The 24952-nt window shown below is 41.7% G+C and overlaps 2 protein-coding genes and 1 long non-coding RNA gene across 4 annotated transcripts in view; 2 read left to right on the forward strand and 1 right to left on the reverse strand.

The window, feature by feature from the left end:
- Positions 1-17: 17 nt before the first annotated feature.
- On the reverse strand, positions 18-23714 carry OTC (ornithine transcarbamylase). The gene is made up of 10 exons (XM_028727410.2): positions 22353-23714; positions 20887-21034; positions 18502-18583; positions 15223-15310; positions 13941-14094; positions 10682-10804; positions 8498-8551; positions 8265-8414; positions 3312-3449; positions 18-1836 (listed from the first exon to the last, which is right to left on the reverse strand). Exons 1-10 carry the CDS (start codon positions 22427-22429, stop codon positions 1777-1779), a joined length of 1074 nt encoding a protein of 357 aa, XP_028583243.2. The 5' UTR covers positions 22430-23714; the 3' UTR covers positions 18-1776.
- On the forward strand, positions 10800-21021 carry LOC114596182 (uncharacterized). Its single transcript, XR_003706444.2, has 4 exons — positions 10800-12090; positions 14355-14467; positions 18572-18620; positions 20917-21021. It is a non-coding gene; the product is annotated as an uncharacterized LOC114596182 (long non-coding RNA).
- Positions 23693-24952, forward strand: part of RPGR (retinitis pigmentosa GTPase regulator) — a 38362-nt gene continuing 37102 nt past the window's right edge. For both annotated transcript variants that reach the window (XM_077927382.1, XM_077927383.1), the window contains exon 1: positions 23693-23818. In XM_077927382.1, the coding sequence (XP_077783508.1) occupies positions 23791-23818 (28 nt within the window). In that variant the 5' untranslated portion in view covers positions 23693-23790. The remainder of the gene's footprint in view (positions 23819-24952) is intronic.

Raw genomic sequence — 24952 nt, forward strand, 5'->3', positions numbered from 1 at the left:
TTACAATTAAAAATACTCAACAAAGGATCATCACAGATATACTGAAAGAAACATAAGGAAAATAATGAGGGGTATTGTTAAAAGTTTCACATCCGCCATACTTTTATTTTCGTTTCTCTGAGCACTAACCTCTGGGAATTATTTTTCTATCAAAAATACTATTTTTATCTTATTGCGTCTTCATTGCTCATCTGTATTCATCTTTGGTTTATTGTATGTAATGAATTCATGACAAGCATCCAAGGCACAATAATACTGTGCTCATCTCCCACAGCTTCCATTCAAGGCTCACCAATTGCTTTGCTAACTTCAAATTAGGCTCACTAAGGTGAGGACAAAAAAAATTATCTCTATTTTTTATTGATGGGGAAGCGGCTTTGACTTGAGTAAGTGACTCACTGATTTGGCAGTGAGCAGATACTATAAGTAAGTAAGTAAGTAAGTAAGGCCATTGGTTAAGTTGAGATGCTCCACCAGGACAGCAAGGATGAGTTTAACCTTCAAAGCCTAAGTTAAGTGTGAAGCTTAGTTGCTACTGGTTTTATGGACTTGGAAATCCCCTTCTCCACTTGATGTTGATGATTGATTAACAGAACTTCTAGAACTGGCATCCTGACAGCAAGTGACATACCGGTATGTCACAAATTTAATGGCAGGTGGGATACCTTTCTGGAGAGCTTTCTTTACAACAGTAGTCTCCAAACAGCAGCTGTGATTTAGTACTCTGGTTCCTTGCTCAATTGATGTAGGAAAAAAGGACCTTCCACTACCTTCTTCTTGCTTCCCTTTCATCTTCATCTGTCTTGTTATTTATCTTTCTACTTATCCACTTGAAAAGCAAACTCTCTTTTCAGTAATTCCAGAGCCATAAGGGCTGTAGAGCAAGAAGGACATTATTTATTATTTGAAGCTTCTGTACTTCCTGAAAGTTTGTATCACCCAACAAGAAGATAGATTTGCTTTGAAACTTTTGGATTAACTTGGTTATTCCTTTTCTATTTCATTTTTATTATCATTTATTGTTTTATATCATAAAAACAATAAATCTAGAGACATTAATAAAGTAATGAGGCAGAACCTTGCTAATAAGGAGGCAGTGCAGGATGTCAGCAAAGAACATTCTTTCTGATTACATTTTAGGAAAGCAAAACTATAGAAAACTGTGTAAAATAAATCTATGTCTATGAACACACTAAATATACTAACTGCATCCAAAATCTCACAAAAACTAATATACCACCATCACTACTGTCAGTTATAATATATTTGCAGTTCATTCCTGAGAAGTAAATCCCCCTGAACTTAAGTGTGAGCTACTAAGTGGGCTTTGGTCTGCAGCCTTAATATCAGAATCTAAAAGGTATATTTCAATTGTGTCATTCAGAAACACACTCACCCACCCTCCGATCAGCAGGCAAATATGACAGCTTTCGAGAAAACTGCAGCAGTTTTCACAGTACACAGCTCCAGGACGCATTTATGAGATCAATTCTACTATTGCCTGCCTTTCTGACTCATCCATTTGTTAAACTGTAACCATTTTAGGGGGCTAATCAATATGTAGGATGGGGAAGAAAAAAGCTGCTAGATAATGAAATGCAGCTGCAGTGTTTAAGAGACAGAACAGATGCAGAATGAAAGTATGATTGAAACTTCCATTTCTGTTAATTAATTATCATTGCTTTGATCTTGTTTTTTTAGAGAGAAAGAGAGACTTCATGGACCAGAATGGTGAATGCTGGTAAGGAATTTTTTCTCTTGGCAGAAATCCAAGGATCAAAATGTAGGCTTCAGCAGCTGTGGTGAGTAATCTGTCAGCAGGGACACCATGACAGCCTAGAAGAGAGAATTAATAAATATATGAAATAACCAGCCACACTGGGAAATGGTGCTGCATACATAATGTTAATTTACAACAGTGCAGGAAAATGCAAAGTTTTAATAAAAAAGGTCACATTGATCTTGCTGTTTATTAATTTATACCAGGGATGGTGAACCTCAGGCCAGGACCCTGAATCTGCATCCATGGGCCTTTGGGACGCCCACTAGGCTCAACAGCTGAGGGAGTTGAATATGTTTAGCCAGCAGAAGACTAAGGAGTTATATGATAGCTATCTTCAAATATCTGGGCTGTCACATGGATGATGGGGCAAACTTGTTTTCTGCTGCTCCACAGGGTAGGATTCAAACCGATGGATTCAAATTGCAAGAAAGGATATTCCTACTAAACATCAGGAAGAACTTTCTGGCAGTAAGAGCTGTTCAGCAGTGGAACAGACTCCCTAGTAAGGTGGTACACTCTCTTTGTTTGGAGTTTTTTAAACAGAGGTTGCATCTGTCAAGGATTCTTTAGCTGTGATTTCCGCGTTGTAGGGCGATGAGCTCCCTTACAACTCTACACTGTGATATTCCTCTCCAAACCACACCCCTCAGTGACTGCCATGCACCCTCCCTGAGTGTTTTGGACTGGCTGGAATGAAATGTGGCAATACCTCTCACATGTCTTGATGAAGAATGAAAACATACATGCATCTGTACATGTGGGTCGGTGTGTCTAGAAACCTCTGACTTCTGTGTAGCTGGGATGTAGCCTATGTGCCAAACCTAAGAGTTGCACCCATTACTCTTCCCACATTTGCCTCTGGCCTCACCCACCATTTGGCAAGCAGTCTCAGGATGGTTCCCCACTCCTGGTTTACACCATGGGTGTAGATCAAAATAAAATGGCTTTTGGTGGTGTTCCTCTAACAGGTACAAAGGCCGCTGAGATCAACAGTGGGCCCCTCAACAGTCTCTAGACCTTGCCAGGTGCCTGACCCACCCACTACTAGAATTGGCAAATTAAACACGAATGAGAATTACGCTTGCCTTTTAGGATGGCCCAGTCCTTTGAACTGCTGTGCAGTTAACGCCATAGGATGGAGTGCAAGAACTGCAGTGCAGTGTCACTGTCTGCCATTATTATACCAGCATGTTGATGAGACTACTGTTGCAACAGCCACCGCTGCCCAATGCAGCCCAATCAGTGAAAGACCTGAGCAAGTGGCTCAGATATGAGTGGTGTAACTGGGATGGTAACCGGCAGGACTAGGGAGATCTTATATACCATCCTGAAAAGCCTTTTAGTCAGTACTACCGAGTCGGCTAAATCAGCACAGACCTAGAATTTCATATATATAGGCAAGCGGACATCAGGGCAGTTGTAAATGTCAGGTGGATAACAGATTGGGGTTATTTCTCCTGCAGCACACAGAATGCCATCTTTATGCCATGAGATCTTTGACGCCTATCGGATCAGAGTGCCCATATACCATAACTATCCATTTCCTGTTTTCAGCCTCTTGGAAAACCAGCGACTGTGGAGAATAAAACACTTCATCATCAACTTCTTCTGGCTTTCTGGGTAAGCAGTGTAAAAATGTCCAATCAGCAGCAGCCACTTTTGCAGTCTAAAGATGGATGGAGATAGAGAGAGAGATAGATTTGAAACTGAACGCCAAAACATGCTAACAGATGACCACACACAAAGTTGAAATGATGCACATATCCCTTAAAATTACTCTTTCTCAAAAGCCCTGATTTTGGCAGCATTGTGTGGGTCATGCTAGGGTCTAACAAGCTGAAAGAATTGAGTGAGTATTCTACTTCTGGTTTCTTTGTCCTCTCTCCACGGTTTATGGTAATTGCTCTCTTGCTCACTGCTGTGTCAGCCATGAGCCGCCTCTTTTTAAGCTGTGTGCTTTCCTCTTTGCAGTCTGAGTATTTGCAGCCAAGGAGTATTTATCCCCTTTGCTTTCTCTGTGTACTCACGTTTCATTTTCTTTAAATGCCAAAAAATTACACAAAACATTAAAAATAATAGAAGCACTGAGTATACATAAACCTTCTTATGCAATTTCTGCACACTGACGTACATCATTAGTGGTGGGCTAGGAAAACAGCCAGATATATTTATGTAATTCTTTTTTCCTAGGCCCAATACATATATTACTGTGGCAACACACTATTAAAAAATAACCAAACAAAACGTGGTTCAGCTTTATACCATCTTATAAATGTATCAGATCACAGGGCATCACATCATTACTTCCCACGCATGCCCCCCCCCCCCATCCATCAGGCATTGGAAGGAATTGTGTGAGGAAAATATGAATCCCTGTGACCCATGTATCTGGGGTAAATAATAAAAGAATCAGCTGGATGTACAGATTCAAAATGTGGTGCTAAACTCACTCTCCAGCAGGAGAGAGCCCTCAGTAGCAGATTTTAAATTCACAACAGTCAAGCAGCTGCATAGCATTAGGAATATAGGTTATTAGACCTTTTTATCCTGTTTAGTCTGCTTGCAAACAGTGCTTCTCTCCTTCTACCCATTTTTCATTGAACAGACCACACACTGCTGAGTAAAGTTAAAATACTTATAAAGTGTCCCAAAGTTCAGATTCATGCATTTATCCAAGCAGCAGCAAGGAAAATATAGGCAGAACACTCTTGGGTCGAAAATATAGAAAGATAGCTTCAAATACATGCTCTAAGCTTGGCGTTTGCTTAGGCACGTCTTTCTTGGTCAGTGTGGAGAGAGAGGGAACAGGAAAAGAAGACTTCACTTCCTCCTTTATCAGAGAAGAGGAGGTGTGACCTAAATGAGTCTAGGGCACAGCTCTATGATCACAACCCATTTATGCACTAACTAGCACTAATTTTTCACAGGAATTACATGACTAGGGCAGTCCCACATGGTCTAGCCATCCATTACTTAGCCAATATTAAGCCAATATACTGAAGCATATTTTGTGGCATATGCCATGCTTCTACAGTAAGTTATTAAATTTTCTGTGAGCATTTAGAGCTGATATTATTATATTTGCAGACTACCCTAAATACTGGATCATCACTTTGCAGCCTGAACAAATGTTTCATTTACTAGTAACTTGGTAATTGACAGAGCACGTCATTCTTCTCTTAATCCTTTATACAACAAGCATTTTCATATGCAATGTGTTACATCTTCAAGTTCATTAAGAATTAAGGCACTTAGGAATACGTGCAGAACCAGGACTTCTGTACCACACTTACTAAAGGTGCTGCAGCAGCAACAAAAGCAGGAGCAGCAACAGGAGAGTAGCAAAGCAAGCACTGCATTTGCTGTGTGCACTGCCACACTGCTAATTCATGCTAAGCCATAATTTATTTTTAGCTACGGTTTAACATTACATGCAGACCTGCTTAATGTATTGGGGACATGGACATCATAACATACATGCATTTGCTTGGGTAAAAGTCCATGGGTTTTACTACCTGGCATGCTCCCTGTACCCTACACATGTACCTGTGTACATGCAGAGCAATTAGGAAAATCACATGTGAAAAGCATGCAAAGCTACCCTTAAAATTTTCAGTAATATAAACTTGACTTTACTGAGGTCCTTTACCAGCAACTGAAACTTCATAAATCTTGCTACAATTATAACTATTTTTTCCAATCTAGTTACATAATGCATTTTGTATTACACTCTGCCATCCACATTGTGCATTTTCAGATAAATTGTGGCAGGCATTGAAAAGAAAATATGTTGCTTAAAAAGGCAACCTACGTCAAGAGTATACAATATTCTGTTTCCAACAGTCCAGAGCTGTTGCGTAAAACTCATGGATGACCCACGAAATGGAAAATCAGCCTTTGATTTAAACACAAAATGTGTGTGCCATAATAATGTGGCTCTCTTCAGCAGAGCTGCCAGAGTGGTCCTGATTCTGGTGCCCTGAATGTGCATCTAGCATTCCATTCACCTCACTTCCTTTCTGCTGCCTATTCCTCTCTCTGCCACCTCTCAGTTGAGCAACTGGTTGATCAGCACTTCCCTTAAGAGCCAGCAGCTGGGACCTATAACTCATTCAATCAATGGCAGGCTTGTCAGTTGGAGTTGCTCAAAATATATCACAGTGTAATCAAGAGGTTCATCTTTGGCTTCAGAAAAAAAATTACAGTGGATCACTGGTACATTCTGCACTGCTGCTATGCATGCTGCTATAATGTTTTTGTAAGGGTAATAATTGCCTATTAAATCATGCCTTTAAAAAACCCACAATCTAAAGCATGCCTTAAAAGTCCAAATGTATTCCTTTATATCAATAACTCATTATATATTAATCTAATACCTGAACAAAGCTTCATAGCACTATGAGCAATTTTGAACACTACCATTCTGGGAAATAGGGTTGAAATATGGCAGTTTAATGTACAGATATTAATAAAGAGAATGGCTTTTCATGTAACCATTTTAAATATTTTATTAGATTACATTTTCTATTTTTAAGTTGCTATATATTTCAGCCACATACCTTTTTGCATTTCATATTTTTATATATATAAATGTGACCCTCCCATGCTGCCTGGTCTTTTTTTTTTTTTTTAAGAAACATTAGCATAACACAGACAGAAAATTACTTTAAAGATTTTATCTCTTACTAAAGATGCTTAAGTAACAAAGGGATTTTAGAGAGAAACAGTATCACTGCAGATCACCAAAGATAACAAATCACACCTCAGTACGAAGAACCCCAAACCTGTACTAAAAACCCAATACATCATCAAAAGTAGAATGGGATGAGGTAAGAGAGAAGTAATACTGACTTCATATTATTATTATTATTATTATTATTATTATGGCTCCCACCTCTATTCAAAATGCTGGATTTTCTTCACCATATTCCTTTTGCCCCTTTCATAATATAAGCCCATGCCTCCCTCTGGACGATTCCATCCATTATTCATCCATTTATTTATTGCTCTCTGATAAAAGAGATGGAGAAATTCCCCTGATAGGGTCTTATTCCTGATAAGTGTGTATTTCCCTGAACAGCAGAATCAAACAGTTTTTAATATAGAGGATATCGGAAGAAGAGAAATTCAGTGGGCTCAAGAAGGAAACATCCTTCTGGAACAATGATGCTGCTTGCTGGGTAGTTAAAGCAATGAGACCACAGCCACATAAAAATAATTCCACATCCTAATTTATATGTCTAAAATAAACCACACACCCAGGCCCCTCCGTAACAATGCCCCTGCTTCTCAGAAGCTGATCTGTGCACATTGTAATCAATGTAGCACTGAACTAATGGTGTGTGCAATAGATAGCTCACAATAAATATGGAGTACCAATTGCTTATGGAGTACTGCTTAAGTATGTGAGTGCATTGATCCTGAAGAAATATATCCATTCTGTTCCCTGACTGTTGCTCATCCACTGTTATCTCCAGTGAGCAATTTATGTGCATTCATCCATGCAGGCACTATAGCAGGGGTCAGCAACCTTTTTCAGCCGTGGTCCAGTCCACCGTCCCTCAGACCATGTGGTGGGCTGGACTATATTGGGGGGGGGGGTTTGAACGAATTCCTATGCCCCACAAATAACCCAGAGATGCATTTTAAATAAAAGGACATATTCTACTCATGTAAAAACATGCTGATTCCCGGACTATCCATGGGCCAGATCGAGAAGGCGATTGGGCCGCATCCGGCCCATGGGCCTTAGGTTGCCTACCCCTGTACTATAGCATCCAGATACAGAGATGTGACTTCTACATTTCCCAGGGCCTAACCACACATTAGTATTACTTGAACCAAAAACAAGATTAAAACCAAGCACAGAGAAGGTGTGTGATTTGGGAAGGGGAGACTTCACCCTTGTATTTCATGCTACAACCCTGAAAAAGTTGAACCCCCTTACACTAAGTACCAACAGTAGAATAAAAACTATGGGCTAATGGGAAGGTGCTTTTTTGCTTTTTGTAGACTGTTGCTATTTGCCACATAGGGTTGTGTGATTTTTTTTCCACGGTCATAGTAGAGAGCAGAAGAGTCAAGGCCCCCTTCCCCACATGTTGTGGTCTTAACTAGGATCATGGCCTCCTGTTTTTGGTTCTAATATTTATATATAAATACACACACACAAACACAAACACACTGGTTATGTTTACTTCATCTCTCAGGTCACTATTTCAGGAAGGTAGGGAAGTTCCTTATGCAGCATTCAGCCTGATATTCTTGTGGCACTCTATTAAGGTTAGCAGTTGCTTCAGAGTAGCTGTAGTCATTGCTATAATAATAAAAAATATGTACTCTGTAGATATTTCAACAGACATGTGCCACAAATCTCCAGTGTTAGGTAATGCAAACATATATGAGGCCTAAAATGTTTTTAAAGTTTTCTTCTGGAATCTACAAAACCATAGAAATCTGGTGGGAAATCTTTGCATTTTACCTTCATTGTGATCTGATAACCCTGGAAAGCCCTCAGTCTCTCTTCTTTTTCTGCCTCTTGCCCCATGCTTATCCACGTGTCTGTGATCAAAACGTTGGCTCCTTTGGCAGCTTCAGTGGGGACACTGGTGAGAAACAACTTGGTGCGGTGCTAACATGAATAAATCAGAGGAAATGCACTAAGTTCACGTGAAGCACAGTAGAAAAAAACATTTTACAGTCACATCCTCGTACCTTTACGGACTCCTGTTCCGCTATTTTGATGACCATGGGATCTGGCTCAAAACCCTGTCAAAACAGATTACAGTGTTACAATGTACAGTGGTACCTCGGGTTACATATGCTTCAGGTTACATACACTTCAGGTTACAGTCTCCGCTAACCCAGAAATAGTGCTTCAGGTTAAGAACTTTGCTTCAGGATAAGAACAGAAATCGTGCTCCGGCGGCGCAGCAGCAGCAAGAGGCCCCATTAGCTAAAGTGGTGCTTCAGGTTAAGAACAGTTTCAGGTTAAGTACGGACCTCCAGAACGAATTAAGTACTTAACCAGGTACCACTGTATTCCATTCTTGCTACAAATAGAGAACATTAAACACATTCCCAGTTTTTATAGAAATAGACAGTAGCCTGGGTACTCTTAACTATATCATTCACAATACCTGAACTGGCAGCGTGCCTAGAGTTGGTTGGAGAGTTTCTGGATTAGATTTCCAAGCTATGGACAACTGGCTCCTGGACTTTAAAAAGCATCTAGATGGTAATTGCATAAATAGAACCACATTGGAGCCAAAATGAGATATGATACCAGCAAATGTGTGTGTGGGTATTGGGTCGATGCCAATTCCCTATAAAGCAGCAACACCACATATGGTAGGGTGGAGCTGCCCTCCTGACACCAGCATCACTGCTGTTTATCTGGATGGAATGGGGGCGAGATGGATGGGCAGGGGTGCACTGTCAGGAGAACTGAATTACAGCAGAGGTCCCACCAGTGTCACTACCTGCTCCCAACCTTGCTGTCACTCCACCACACACACATAAAGCATAAGGAGAAGGAAAAGTTTCTTACCGTCCTTTTTTATTTCAATATTACAGAGAGGCTATAGAACCCAGCCTCTTGGATAATGGCGTTGTCCCAAGTGAATCTCCACCCCCTGTCTCTCCCACTTCCTCATTTGTCACTTCTATGGATGCTGCTACATGCCCTCTGTCTTTGAGCTCTTTGCTCTCCTACTTTTAAGGCTCACCGGGTCCTTGGAGATGGGGACTCTGGAATGCTTTCTAACGACAACGTGACAGTCAGCTGCCGTTTCAGTCCTGCCTCCTCCTCTCCCATTATTTCCCAACTTTTCTCCTCATCTGCCTCTGAGCTGTGACCTCCCTCAAACCACTGTTGTAAATCCATACTATCTTCGGCTTCCTCCTCCCTAGAAGGGTCAGGATGGGGAGGCAATCTCCACCATTCCTCCTCTGCCCGGTCCCTGACAGCATCCTTCATTGATGGACTATCTCTGACCATTGGCCATGCTGCTGGGGTTGGTGGATTCCAACATCTGGAGAGTATTAATGTGGGGAAGCTCATGGTAAATGTCAGCCAGCACAGAGGCTCTTCAAGAAGAGCGAGAATCAAAAGATGTGTCAGATCTCCTAACCACCCAAATTACTTAATCTACTGTGCCCAGCTAGCAGTCCAAATTACTCAGTTTTGTCCTGGTCTTAGTAAAGTAACCTATTACACTGAGCACAGATTTTTTTAAAAAGTTCAGGGACTGTTTGTGAGATTAAACTCTGCCTCTTCTGGCTGGATCTTCTGAATCTAATTCATAGGGACTAGCTCATTGTTCTTCTAGTGAAATGGTGACTTCAGCTTCTGTCTTCAGTCTAATCTTTAACCCTCTCATTCCTGAACTCTGAATCATGAGGCCATTTCCTTGTAGCTAAGCATTTTCCTTCAGAGTGATAATGGGCTAGTTTTGTTAACAGTTTTATACCATTAAACTCCGGATAAAGTGCACTCATTATCAATGGACATGTATTTAGATTTTTTTAAATTAGCTTCCAAAGCAAAGTCAATTTGCCTTTGCACTCTTGTATATAGATTTTGTGAGGCTAAACCCTCTAATAAAATTACAAATGTTTTTCTTTTTCAGAGCTGACAACCAACTTTATTGTCCCGTTCAGAGCCACATTCTACCCTGAAACCAGGCTGCTTTAAACAAAATGTGAAAACTATGGAAAAACAGTATTTCAGCTTTAGAGCAGCAATCGCTAAACTTGGAGGGTCACAGATGTTGTTGGACTCCAATTCCCATCAGCCCCAACCAGCATGGGCAATGGTCAGGGATGATGGGAGGTGCAGTCCATGTTCTTTGCCTTAGAACATTTGACTTCCTCTCTCCCCAACTAAGATTTTCTTACCTTTGGAGTAGCAACATGCAGATTCATCCCAAATCTAGCAGCACTAAGCATAATGGAGTTTAGGACATTATTTCCATCACCTATCCAACTTAGGGTCAATCCATTCAAAGATCCATAGTGTTCCTACCAAAAACAAAACAAAACAAAGCCACAGTTATTTACAGTGCTTGTCAGTTTTGAAGTGCAACTTTTATCATACCATGTAGTCTGGGATCTGGCAACAAGGATGTTGCCTTTGAACAAATTGCCATTGCCCATATTCTTTCTTTGTCATACAGGATATTAACATTATTCTGTCAATCAATACACTATTATTATCCCAGCCAAGGTTAAGCAAATTGCTTAAGGGCCTATACACTAATGGACAATATCCTGCCTTATTTTCTATGAGCTGGAGCCATTCATTATACTTGTTCCATACAAGAGCATATGCTTCTCTAGCACATAAGTATGCATATACTTCTCTAGCACACAGGGAAATATATAGCTATCTGTGTATTTCACATGCCTGTGATCACAGAACTCTAGCACTGCATTTATATTAGATGGAGAATTTGCCACAATGTGGGTAACTTTCATTCATTCATTATTTTAGAATGCATGCATCCTGCTTTCTTCTTATAAACATGTAGATAATGTGAAAATAATACTTTGAAAGTGATACCTCAAAAAAACCAATGAAGCCTGAGCAGACTTCCAACAATCAAGGGTTGGTCTTCCATGCTGCTAATAATTCCTTGTCCCTGCTTATGAAGCAAGAAGCAGGAAAGACTATGCAAAATAAATCAATTCATGAATATTTGTTTTAATTTGCATAATATGACTTTTCTTGGCACAGATTTGAATGTCATTGTTGCTTATGATGATGAAGCATGGGATAGAATAGCCCTAACCAAAGCCAATAATAACTTGTTATCCAAACAATCAGATATTTATTCTTTATTAATATCTCTAATCTCTGTGGAGATAGCCGGCATAGTTCATCAGATGACAAGAGTCAAGTATTAGAACCATCTGTCATGCTCGATGTCCTGAACCACAAAAGCCAAGACAGAGAGAGAGAAATGTGGATAATAGCACTGTTCTCTCTAAACAGGTAGCCTAGAAGGGAACTGGCAGGATGCTAACAGCTAGTACAGCTGGCAGGCAGTGAACTATTACATAAGAACCATGAGTCACTTGCAATTACTGAAAAGCTGTCAATTCTTGGTGATGAAATGCCTTCCAAAGGTTATCAGACAAAATGAACAGCTGGAAATGATTTATTCACCCTGCATTCTAATGCAGCCAGCATTTCTCTTTTTGTTAGGACCTGATTTGAGGTGTTGCATCTTTCCACAGCATCTCACAAAGCCTGGCTGGACGCCACCTTCATGGAGTATCCAGAGGCCCTGCTCTTCTATAACTGGGTAATTCTTCCCACCTTGAATGATACTTTTAATAGAAACAAGTCATCACCAAATGTGAATTTATGGAAAGAGCCATTTTTGCACCCAGCACGGTTCCCACAGCATTTTAAGCCTCCTGCATGAATACTTTTCAGATTCCTCCATGTGCAATCAAAGAACACCCACTCAGAGCTTAACTTGTGTGATTCATCTAGCCAAAAGAAGAGATGCCACACTTTGTACAGCTAATCTTTTTGCCATAAGTATGCTGGTGTTTCCCACAGCAAAGACAGGTTGTATCCTTAATACCCAGGTACATGTACATGAATGAATCTTTGGAACAAGAGTAGCCAACTTACTACATCAAAATCCCATCAACCTCAGCAGCATGGCCCTGCTCAGGGTTGATGGAACTGCAGTCCAATAACATGAGGAGGACACCATGTTGCCCACACCAGGAAGGCTGCTTATGTGTCATTTACACTTGACACAATTGTACACAAAACACCAAAGTGAGGGAGGTACCAATATCAAACACAAATTGCCACCTAAGATGCAGAGTTGTTCACAGTCAAAAAGGTTGAATAGGTGAGGTTAAAATGTCACTATTTATGCGAACATCAGTGTGAAGGAAAGATGCCCTGGAATTCTGAGCACATTTAGTTAGGTGCTTTACAGAATGACTGCAATTTAGAAATTCAGGCCCATGTAAACCACGACTGGGGAAACCTGTGGCCTTCCAGATGTTGTCAGACTCCAACTCCCATCAGCCCCAGCCAGCATGGCCATTTGTCTGGGGTCATGGGAGTCGTGGTCCAATAACCTCTAGGGCAGGGGTCTGCAACCTTTAAGACAAAAAGAGCCACTTGGACCCGTTTCCGAAGAAAAAACAACTGGGAGCTGCAAAACCATTGCGACATTTAAAACAAATATATCTCCGGAGCCGCGATCTGACAGCGGGTGGGAAGGTGACGTCGGGACGGTGCGTGACTAATGCACGCACCGCCCCCATGCGACGTCACAGCCAGTACAGCGCCAGCCGCAGTGAGGAGTGTCGGGGCGCACAATGCGCCTCCTCCCCTCGCTAGTATCCGCCCCGGAGCTGCGGCAAAGATGTAAAAGAGCCACATGCGGCTCCGGAGCCGCGGGTTGCAGACCCCTGCTCTAGGGGGTCAGAGCTTTCCCCCACCCCTGATGTATCACTTCAGAGAGAATTTTCAAAGACCACTGTCATAAAAGATTTAATAGCTAGCTCCCCCAAACTGGATCTGAACCATGTCATGGACGACTGTGTTGCTCCCCTGGAGCTGCACCAGGAACACTGACGCAGGAATTTCACGAAGTGCAGAAACTGTGGGCCAAATGACAGATGGCTTGAAGATGTAATGCAAGTTGCTACTTGAACTGGTTTTACCACCCAAACCCTTGGCATTTCCTTAATCCTTGCCTTGACACACAGACAGTATTAGAGGTAGATGGACATTGGATAGGGACCAGGATGCCTGATTTCTAAACAGCTGGATGAGTGGACAGACACTAACAAGCTCCTAAGGAAAATAATTTAATATACTTAGCATTTATGCAGTGCATTTAAAAGCAGGATAAATATTCCTCACCACAGTCGTGTAAGGTGGCTCAGTATTAATAACCCCATACTACAGTTGGGGGTGATTGAGCCTGGAAACAGCAGCCTGCCCAAGTCCAGCCAATGAAGAAAGAATTGAACAGCTCACAACTCACACTCACAGTGCCAGACCTTTATATTTTTGCAGCCTTCCACATCTCAACTATTTAGGATTTAGGTCTGAACTTTTAGAGTAGCTGAGTTGGCTAAAAGCTTTGCATTTAAGCAGGGAACAGGAGAGTATTACCTGGAGTGTGAGGTAATCAGCTAAAATCTGGAGGGGATGGTCAGAATCAGACAGTCCATTTATCACTGGGATTGTGGCTTGTTGTGCCAACACCTCCAGATCAACGTGTTTATACACTCGTGCCAGGATTGCGTCTGTCATGGTTGACAACACCCTTCAGAAAGCAAAATAAATGTAAAGCTCACTCAATTTTTCATAGAAAATTAGTACTTTAATAGTGGTTAATCTGCCTGAATAATTTTAAGTGCTTGCTCAACATGGTTAAATACAGATGTTTTAAAATGTAGACTGCTAACCACTGAAAATATTTTTTTAAAAAATAAGGCAGTGAAAAGAGAGAGAGACAGAATTAGAAGACAGAAATATCAATGAACTGTTTAATGTAAATAAAGTTTGTGATTTTCTTGTTTTCAGCCAAGCAATACTTGCGCATAGACAGTTTATACTATAAACTACAGAACTAGTTTTTCCTCCTGATTTCATTCTGAGGAATCTTCTGAGAAGATTCTGTGTACAAACAAAACACGGTGAGTACTTTCACCATAGACTCACAACCCAAACTGTGTTTACCAGGATTGTCTGCTCTGAGGATGAGGGGCCCCAATAAGCCTGCATGCCACAGTACAAATGACAAGAAAATGGTGAATTCCAGCTAGCCCGGCAAGGCCAAGACCCCATCCTGCAACTTCAACAACTTCTTATACCTCTTTCTAGGAAGGTTGGACCACCAAGGCCTGTTTTTGAATTGCAAGGATTCTGTTTCCATCTGAAAAGGCCTTTATAAGAATACAACATCAATAATTTGGTGCCTGAGTTTGCCTGTTTTCTCCTCCCTCTTCCTTTTGTGTCTTTATCTTTTTAGACCTAAACCTGAGGGCAAAGGTTGTGTTGCTTTTATTGATCTAAAAGCCACTCTGGGAACCTCTCTGGCTGAAGAGCAGGGTGTAAATACATAGGATGCATAGTAAAATCTTCATGCATCCTAAGTTTTGAAAGTTGCTGAATTCAAGCAATTTTAGTGCTTTTGTAAGGCTGCAATCCCGGACATTACTGGGATTTCAAAGGCAAAATTGATGTCCAGGGGGAATTTCCGAAAGGTGACACTTTGTCCTGGATCAAGCCAATCATGTTTTTTTGGCTAAACAACTTTTGGTGTCCCCTCCCCCCAAAAAAAGCTCAACAATTTTGAACATTCCTAAAAACAATATGTAATATGGCAACCCTAGCTTTCACCATCTAAATATAGAAAGGAAATAAAAGTCACACAAGGTGTTGTACAAACCGTGCTGTATCAGTGATACTTTCATTAATGCCCAGGTGAATATCTTGTGTTGTGAGGAAACAGGGATGGCCACCAAGGACAGCAAATCCTAAAATAAATACAATGATTAAGACTTTTACCTTTGTCATTTCAAAGTATTATGGCAAGTCATACTGCATGTCTTCTCCCTTAGAACTGCAGACATGGGGATAATTTGACTTTATGTCTTTTCCCACAGTCATAAAGCTGCAAGAGCCCTCCCCTATCCCAATGGCAAATCTATGTGTGAACCAAATACAGGAGAAAATAGCATTCAAAATTTCATTAGTACCAAGGAATATTTCAAGTTTTTATTCTTAAAAGAGAAGTTTATATAATATTTATGAGCCTTTAAAAATGTTTTCAAAGACCTGAATGCCATGTTCTTATCATGGATACATTTGAATAATCTTAGCTCTGAAATATCAGCTTTTAGCAGGGCCTGCTCCACTGGCCTGGCTAAAAGACTAGCTACCATTTGCCTCCTCCTCTGTTTCCAATCAAGGTGGTTGTAACAAAAGCAATTATATAACTTGAAGAATTAGTACCCAAGTTTGTTTTCCTCCCTCTGCTCCCTCTGTTTTCCCTTTTGTGTCGGATCTTATAGAGTTTGTAAACTTGTGGTCAAGGACTGCCTCTTTCTATAACCTCTGTACATGCCAGAACAATGTACAAGTTACATGTGTTGAAGATCTTACAGAGAGATATGCATAATCTTTTCTCTATTGATGCTGTTTGTAATAACCAAACCTGTTATTCTTTTTTACTGATCGTCTTCTACACAAGCATCTCAAGGCAATGTACAATCAAAACATCAAAAACAGTTAAAAACACAAAAAGCAGATATATTTTGAAAACTAAAAAAAACAAAATTATATTTAACAAATCTTACAACACCACACATCTGTCAACATATCTTCTGGGAACATGCTCATAATATTTTCTGGGATGAAGCATTATTTTTAGTCATAAGAAAGATACAAAAGTATAATCTTGCCAGCTTTTAAACCTGTCTTAGGGTCGTATACTAGGAAAATTTGAATCCTTACCAGCAGATGGCACCACAACCATTGTCCTAAGCCAGTGGTGTCCAAACTTTTTTTCAAAGAGGGCCAGATTTGATGAAGTGAACATTGCTCCCCACAGAAATTGTTGGGTTTAACTTACATTTACACTTAGGTGTTGAGGAGACAGAAGTTCAGCCTTCATGGCATGTAACCATGGCTCAGCATCCTCTGAGGTTAAACTTTGGACCTCTTGGAAGCTTGAAGGTTTCCAAACCTTCTCTGAGTTACTAACAACAGCTGTATCTGCTTTGACTGTTTTAGCAAACTCTTCAGCGTACCTTTTGGGTGGTTTACCCTTTGTGGCTCTTTCAGATCCGCGTACTATACAGTGGTACCTCGGGTTAAGAACTTAATTCGTTCTGGAGGTCTGTTCTTAACCTGAAACTGTTCTTAACTGAGGTACCACTTTAGCTAATGGGGCCTCCCACTGCCACCGCACAGCCGCCACGTGATTTCTGTTCTTAACCCTAGGTACTATTTCTGGGTTAGTGGAGTCTGTAACCTGAAGCATCTGTAACCCAAGATACCACTGTACATAGGCCTTCCATGCTACATTTCTCCTCTTTAGGAGAATGGTAGCCTGTGTGGGAAGGCCGGGTCTTCCTGTTATATACCTGCTGGGATTGACAAGGCATCTGACCTTCACCTGAATCTCATAGCTCTCCTGACGAGTGCTTTGGACTGTCCACCAGATATCAGGCTCTCTGCTATTCAAATTAGGCCCCAGTGTTTTAGTTACAATCCCCTTCTCAATTAAGTAATCAATTTTAATCTAGAATTTAAATTCTCAAAACTTTCTTATTTGTTAATTCGAGCAAGTAAACTACTGCTCTCACTTCATTACAAACAGTATTTCTACCTGCAACACACTTGAGCGAACCTGCTCCTCTTCCTTTCACAGATATTTTGTTGCCATTTGCAACTGTGGCTGCCTCTGATTAGTTATCATTTAACTCTTGGGGGAAATAATTAGCATCACATGTCATGTGCATGGAAGTTGCCGAACCAATTAACCAACTAGAAGGATTACTGTTAATAGCACCAGTTTTCCTAGTTTGCTTTCTGTTGCCACCTGGAACTTTTCTTTATTAGTGCCACTTTGTTTTGTATGATTCCTTGCAAATGAAGGAAAACATCTTTTCTGCTTGTATATGTTGATAATATAATTTTGGTTACTGAGGACAAACAAGATTGTACAAAAACAAGATTGGGTGCAGGCCTGGCCAGGACATAGGCGTCCTGACTGACAAATGTGACCTGTGTGCTTGCTTGCTTAACAGCCGTTGGGAACTTCAAGGTCCCTGGGTCAAGGCGGCGGCCACCCCTCTGTCACCGCCATCGCTGCAGCATCAACGTCCCTAACATGTACTGTAGGATTATTTATTTATTTATTTAGCCACACACCCCCGGGCCAACAAGATTGGTCGACCCAAGGAGTGACGCAGCTGGGGACTCCCTAATGGCACGGGGGCTTGCCACACACCCTGCGCAGAGGAGAGAGCTTGTGACGAGCCCGTATAAAGGAAATGGCTTTGGTGGCCAAGTGCTCGGGGGCCGCAATTGATTGCTTTTTCAAAATTGCCTGGCAGACTGTTTGAAAGAGCCCGGGGGCTGCAAGTGGCCCCCGGGCTGGACTTTGGACATGCCTGTCCTAAGCTGAATATTTTGCAGAATTAAATGTTTATTAAAGCCCCCAAAGAGATAACATTCTGTATACCCAGTGCTTTTTTCCTGGGGGTACACAGGGGTACGTATACCCCTAAACGTTTTGTGAATCTTTGTACTTTTGTCCATTTCCTATATTGATCTTCCCCGATTTGAACTATAAAATGGTGATTTTCTTGAGTCAAAATGAGAGTACCCCCTAAAATTTTTTTTAGAAAAAAAGCACTGTGCATACCCAAACAGTTCATGGCAAATATGCAATGTTAAGTCTTGTTGGCTTAATGCTGGTTGTGTTGTGCCCATTACTTTCTGTTATAAATTCCATTTTGACTTGATTTTAATGGTCAACTAGATGGCTCAACTACCAATGGCTAAGTAACAACTTTTAAGGAATTTCCAAACTTCAATTTCATTTTTCTTTTGTTTTGTCTTCTTGCATTGAATAATGTTGTTTCATCATATGCAGGTAAATAATATACAGTAAATACAGAAGGCTGTATTTACTGTCAAATTCTTGGCTTGTTTTCACCTGTCTCTGTAGATAATCTAGTCCTTGTACTTCTTTTCTCAAAAATCATAGCTAATGATTTTCCTTGCAGCAAAGGCAAATACTGAAAAACAGGAAGGAAAAGAACTTGTGACACACTGGTAAGAACAATAAATATTTTTTAACTTTCTGCTTTACACTTGAAAGTCATTTCGAACACTACCACTTGCAGGGTGTGAGGTCCTTTTAGTATATACAGGACACAATTAGGCTCCATCTCAGTTGTTTGCTTTGTCTACAGTCCTAACCCTATTTGCCTGAGAGTAAGTCCAGTTTAATTCAGTAGGGCTTCTGAATAGAGTTACATTTTAGGTCCTGGGAACGGCTTCTTCCTAATGGTTAATGTGGCTTAAAGGTAAAGGGACCCCTGACAATTAGGTCCAGTCGTGACCGACTCTGGGGTTGCGGCGCTCATCTCGCTTTATTGGCCGGCGTACAGCTCCTGGGTCATGTGGCCAGCATAACTAAGCCGCTTCTGGCGAACCAGAGCAGTGCACGGAAACGCCGTTTACCTTCCCACCGGAGCGGTACCTATTTATCTACTTGCACTTTGACGTGCTTTCAAACTGCTAGGTGGGCAGCAGCTGGGACCGAGCAATGGGAGCTCACCCCGTCGCAGGAATTCGAACCGCCGACCTTCTGATCGGCAAGACCTAGGCTCTGTGGTTTAACCCACAGTGCCACCTGCGTCCCTAATGTGGCTTAAAAAGGTAAAGGTACCCCTGCCCGTACGGGCCAGTCTTGACAGACTCTAGGGTTGTGCGCTCATCTCACTCTAGAGGCCGGGAGCCAGCGCTGTCCGGAGACACTTCCGGGTCACGTGGCCAGCGTGACAAAGCTGCTCTAGCAAACCGGCACCAGAGTAGCACACGGAAACGCCGTTTACCTTCCCGCTATAAAGCGGTACCTATTTATCTACTTGCACTTAAGGGTGCTTTCAAACTGCTAGGTGGGCAGGAGCTGGGACCGAACGGCGGGAGCTCACCCCGCCGCGGGGATTCGAACCGCCGACCATGCGATCGGCAAGTCCTAGGCGCTGAGGTTTTACCCACAGCGCCACCCGCGTCCCTAGATTAAGCTTAGAGTGGCTTTATTACAACACAGTTGGAGGAGCTGGCCAAATCCTAGAAGTTCTTGCCAAATTGAAATAAAAAAAAGTGTAACTATTCAAAACCTGATAAAACCTAAGAATACAGGTTTGAATTTTGAAAGTATTTAATATTTCACTTTTGTATCTTACTTTAAGGGCTCCATTAGAAAAATGAAATCTTAATACTTGTTTCAGTCTAAGGCAATTATCCTGTCAATTTGTCACATTCAGGACTTCTGTGCCTTGGAGGTGACCTAGTTACTACCGTAGTTTCTTTACTCCCTCTAGTGCTGCTCTGCATGTAGAATTCCACTGAAGCTTTACACACCCTGTCCCCGCCAATATGCTGAGAGCTGACCTGACATGTAAACTGCATATCTGCATTCACACACACACACACACACACACACACACACACACACACACGACACAGACTCAATTGCCCCTCCCCCAACTGGGAATGCTGGTGTGTTTGTGTGTGTGTGTGTGAGAGAGAGAGAGAGAGAGAGAGAGAGAGAGGATATAAATGTGATTCCCCTACCCCAGATAATTGTAAGATAGGAGAATATGCCAAAGATGTTTTTCATCATCATACATTTCAGTTCTGGTTAGATTTATATTTCTAGAATATGGTAAGTTTTCTTTTTCTTTCTTTTTAACATTGAAACCCCAAACAATTTCTCAAACACAACCCTTCTAAACCTTGCGGGTGGAGGGTAGGAATCTTCATTTCACCTTGAAGATCACATGGTCTACTTCCCCCAAGGGTAGGCAAACTAAGGCCCGGGGACCTGATCCTGCCCAATCGCCTTCTATATCCGGCCTGCGGACGGTCCTGGAATCAGCGTGTTTTTACATTAGTAGAATATGTCCTTTTATTTAAAATGCATCTCTGGGTTATTTGTGGGGCACAGGAATTCGTTCATCCCCGCCCCCAAAAAAAACATAGTCCGGCCCCCCACAAGGTCTGAGGGACAGTGGACCGGCCCCCTGCTGAAAAAAATTGCTGACCCCTGACTTTTCCTGTCCTCTCCTTCCTACCATCAAGGATTCAAATCCCAAACTAGGCAGCATCCACATTTGTGTTTTAAAACAAAGCTAGGTGGTTCTTTTTATAAATCCGGATTGAAGCTGAATTCAGGGAAAACACATAAAAACACAGTATTTCCTAAGAAACCAGAAGGCAGATACATGATAGCTATGGATTGTGGCTAAGGCCATGTGTACAACTAAAAAGACATGGGGGTAAGAGAATTCATACTGCAAATGTTACATACCTCTCCTTTACATTTGATTCTTTCCTTCAGATCTGCTGCCACCCACAACAAATATTTGATGTCTTCAGCTGAATAATTTTGCAGTGTCAGAAGGTCCTGGCCTTTCAACTGGGTGGGAGTTTTAGTAGGTTGTGGCCCATGCCTGTATCTCCAAGGGAAATGACAAAAGAAGTTCAACTACCTCATAATTCAGAATTTTGTATTCTGAAATAACCACTGTCAAGTTGTGGTCCCAGATTATTGGCTCAAAGGCACAATGCTCTACAAATGCATGGCACCAGGATACCAGTGAACAGTTGAGTAAATAATCAAGAAAAATAAAATAATTTGTTGTTCTTCAGTATTATATATATATGCATATTGCTACTATGGAAACGTGTGAAGAATTACACTTGGGAAAACCACTGGTGATGTGTGCATGGGGTAGGGGGAGATTCTGCCTCTGTTTGCACTATGTGGCACTGTCACTACTTTTACCATGAGTGGCTGGGGAAACTCAGCCAGATGGGCGGGGAATAAATAATTTTATTATTATTATTATTATTATTATTATTATTATTACCATCACTATCCCTACACCCCCACTCCCCCTTATCAGAACAAATGGTGTTGTGTTTATATATTAATAATGGGACTGTAAGTCATTTGAAAATTATTGTTCCCTTCATTTATATGCTCCCATTAAAATTACCAAAATAATAATAACAATTTCCCAGTGTTCTACAATGCACATTCCAATAATAAACAAAAGAAGATCAGTATGCTCACAACATTTGCTTTCATACATCCACATCCACACACCCCAGTAGTCACACAATATCCATTGGTTTTTCCATATCTGCAATAGCTAGGGATTTGAACAATGCCATTCAGATACTGTGGTCATATCAGGAGCCTTCCTAGTTAACATTTTTGCTGCTGCAAACAAGTATTCTGTCAGTATTTAACAAAACAAGTGAAAACAACAAAAGACATTTAACAAAATAATAAATGATTCCAGTTTATTCTTTATAAAGTTATGGTGCCATCAGGGCAGGACTTTGAAACAGAAGTCCAGAGCCCCACTCAGCAGGATGTGCAACAGATATTTCTAAGGGTGCTCACTCCCACCCCGACGAAAAGAAGCCTTCACATGATCACAACTACTCCAGAGAGAGTCGGAGCTATTGATAAATAATAAAATACAATTCTATTGGGTTTGAAATAAGCATGCAAATTTATTTCAAGTATATGAAATTGTCAGACAGCATCTGCAAACAAAAAACAGTGATGGTAATTGCTCTGACATATCAATTTTCCTATATAATTTCTTTGCTTTAGTTTCTTGGTTTATGAATGAATGCTGCTAAGCAACAGAGACAGATTATGATTTGCCTATATCAGCAGTCTTGTAGTTGCTAAAAACTGGAGTAGACAGCCCAGGATGTTCCACCAGCTCTGTTGTTGTGTAGCATTTAAACACTTACCGAATACATTGCACCAGGTGCTTGCTGATCTTGCTTGCATTCCCAACATTGAACAGGGACCGAACATTAAACAGCATATTTACCAAATGCTAAGATATAGTTATAGTCACCTTGTTAAACTTAGGTGAAATAGTGAATGCATTCAGTGAAAGAGCAAAGGTAAAACTATCACGAGACAGTGCTATCTCTAGCAGTTGTGAGATCTGCTCAGGAATTCACGGTATATAATCTTATGCAAATACTATGGATAAGTGTCATTAGTTAGGAGAGTGGCGAAACCCATGGGTTTTGTCCTTAAACACACAGCAAAATCTACAGCCCAGTCGAGGCATTTACTAGGCTGCCAAAGGTCTTCTCATGGGCCACTCCCTCCTCTCCACCACAGAGAGACCTACATGTGATGCCAGGTATTAAGTACAGACACCAAGTCTTACAGGTGTGATGGACTTGCTCCACACAGACTCATAGCCTTACAGAAACCCAATTCATGCAGTCTTCTTTCCTCTCTCCTATTTATGGGGGATAACTATTATATGAATTAGGCATTTATTTATTTTTTAGATTTTTATTTATATGGAAAAAATATACATCAAAAAGAAAGCAAACTGAGGAACTATTCCATGTTTTTAAAAGGCTGACATTCAATAGGTGCAGCTTCTTTCATAGTTAAAGATAGATATATTTAGCCTGGGGGTAGGGCTAGAGGACCCTTGGGATCCCTTCCAACTCTATGAATCTGTGAGTCTTCGATTTCCAACAGTTGGCCAAAGAAAGCCAATGTTACACAGTGCTTCGGACTAAGGAGACTTTGACCAATTCCTGCTAACCCTTGAAACTCGCCGGGTGACCCTGGGCCATTCACTCCTGGGAGTTCCTGCACCTCTTTTTCTAGGGGAGAAAAGCGCTGGTTGTGAGGATAACATTGGCACAGCGAACAATGATCTAACGGGAGGTGGTGTTGTTGTTCAAAGGCATCAATTCTTCGGCGATCAGCCTTCTTTATGGTCCAGCTCTCACTTCCATACATCACTACTGGGAAAACCATAGCTTTAACTCTACGGACCTTTTACTATACGGGAGGTATAAACGTGTAATAAATGAAATGCCCTTGGAAAGTTTCCAAGTGGGAATGCCCCCTGTTCTCGGTGCCCACCATTTTGCAATGCTCATGGAGGAGTCTTGCTAATTGCTATTGAACTATTCAGGCGGTAACTTTCGTAAAAGCAATATTTTGAGGAGGGTTTTTTGTTCCTTTGTTTTTTTAAAAAGAAAACCTCTATGGTACTTGGAGAAGACGCTCTAGCCCGGCTTGCGGCGACTCTCTATGGTCGCTGCTCTAGCGGCCTCCGTTGCTAGTGGCAGGCGGTTTGTTTACTTCCGGGATCCAGGCTGCTCGCGCTTCCTTCTGTCTCCTAGGCGCCTCCCCCTCGAGCCTGTCATGGGGGAGGCCGAGGAGCAGGTGCCCGGTGAGTCCCAGTCCCGTCCCCCCCTCGTCTCGGGAAGCTAGTTGGTTGGTGCCGGCGCCCCTCGCCTGCTTCTGTCGTCATCGGCGGGCCCCGCGAGGCGAGCGCGCGGCAGATTCCCCGCCGCCTCTTGTTGTCTTTCTCTCCTCTCCCCCCACTTTGCTCTTTATTTCCTCCGTATTGCATGGTAGAGGCAGGGAGAAGTAGGGAATTTGCTTCAGACTCAGGAGAGTTTGAACCATTTCCTAGCCCGTGCTTGCTCAGAAGTAAGTCCCATTTACTTCAGGGACTTATTTCCAAGTAAGTAAAACGCCCTCAATGTTTTCAGCCCCATTATGCAGAGTGGCACATTGTATTTCAGGGCGTTATTTTTAGGCCACATGTTTCATTCCAGATGAGTGAGGAAAATGGTTAAAAGGTCAGATATAGGGCCTGTCGCACACTTCTTCATGTAGTGTACACTGGTACCTTGGGTTACATATGCCTCAGGTTACATACGCTTCAGGTCACAGACTCCGCTAACCCAGAAATAGTGCTTCAGGTTAAGAACTTTACTTCAGGATAAGAACAGAAATCGTGCTCCGGCGGCAGCAGGAGGCCCCATTAGCTAAAGTGGTGCCTTAGGTTAAGAACAGTTTCAGGTTATGTACTTAACCTGAGGTACCATTGTATACTCAAACTCGGAACTCGCTCCCACAGCAGGCAGTGTGACTTGGAAGGCTTTTTTTTTAAAAAAAAGAATTGGACACATTCAAGGAGGATATGTCTATTCATGGCTAATAGCCAGAATGACTAGGCTCTGTTTCCATGGTTGGAGGCAATATGCATCTGAATACCAGTTACTGGAAACTGCAGAAGGGGAGAGTGCTCTTCTGCCTGGGTCCTGCCTGCCAGCTTCCCACAGGCTGGCCATGGTGAGAACAGGACACTGGACTAGATGGACCATTGGCCTGATCCATCAAGCTCTTAAAATGTTCCCACTTTGGCCTCACCTGCTCCCAGGAAAACTTTTTAACAGAGCGATACTATTAATGCGCACCCAGAAGCAAATCTCATAAAAGTTCAGTAGGGTTTGCTCTGAGATAACTGTTTAGGATTGCAGCCTTTGTTTGTTTTCTTGCTACTTGTGTTTCCAAT

The sequence above is a fragment of the Podarcis muralis genome, chromosome 4, assembly GCF_964188315.1.
Source record: "Podarcis muralis chromosome 4, rPodMur119.hap1.1, whole genome shotgun sequence".
Classification (NCBI taxonomy): Eukaryota; Metazoa; Chordata; class Lepidosauria; order Squamata; family Lacertidae; genus Podarcis; species Podarcis muralis.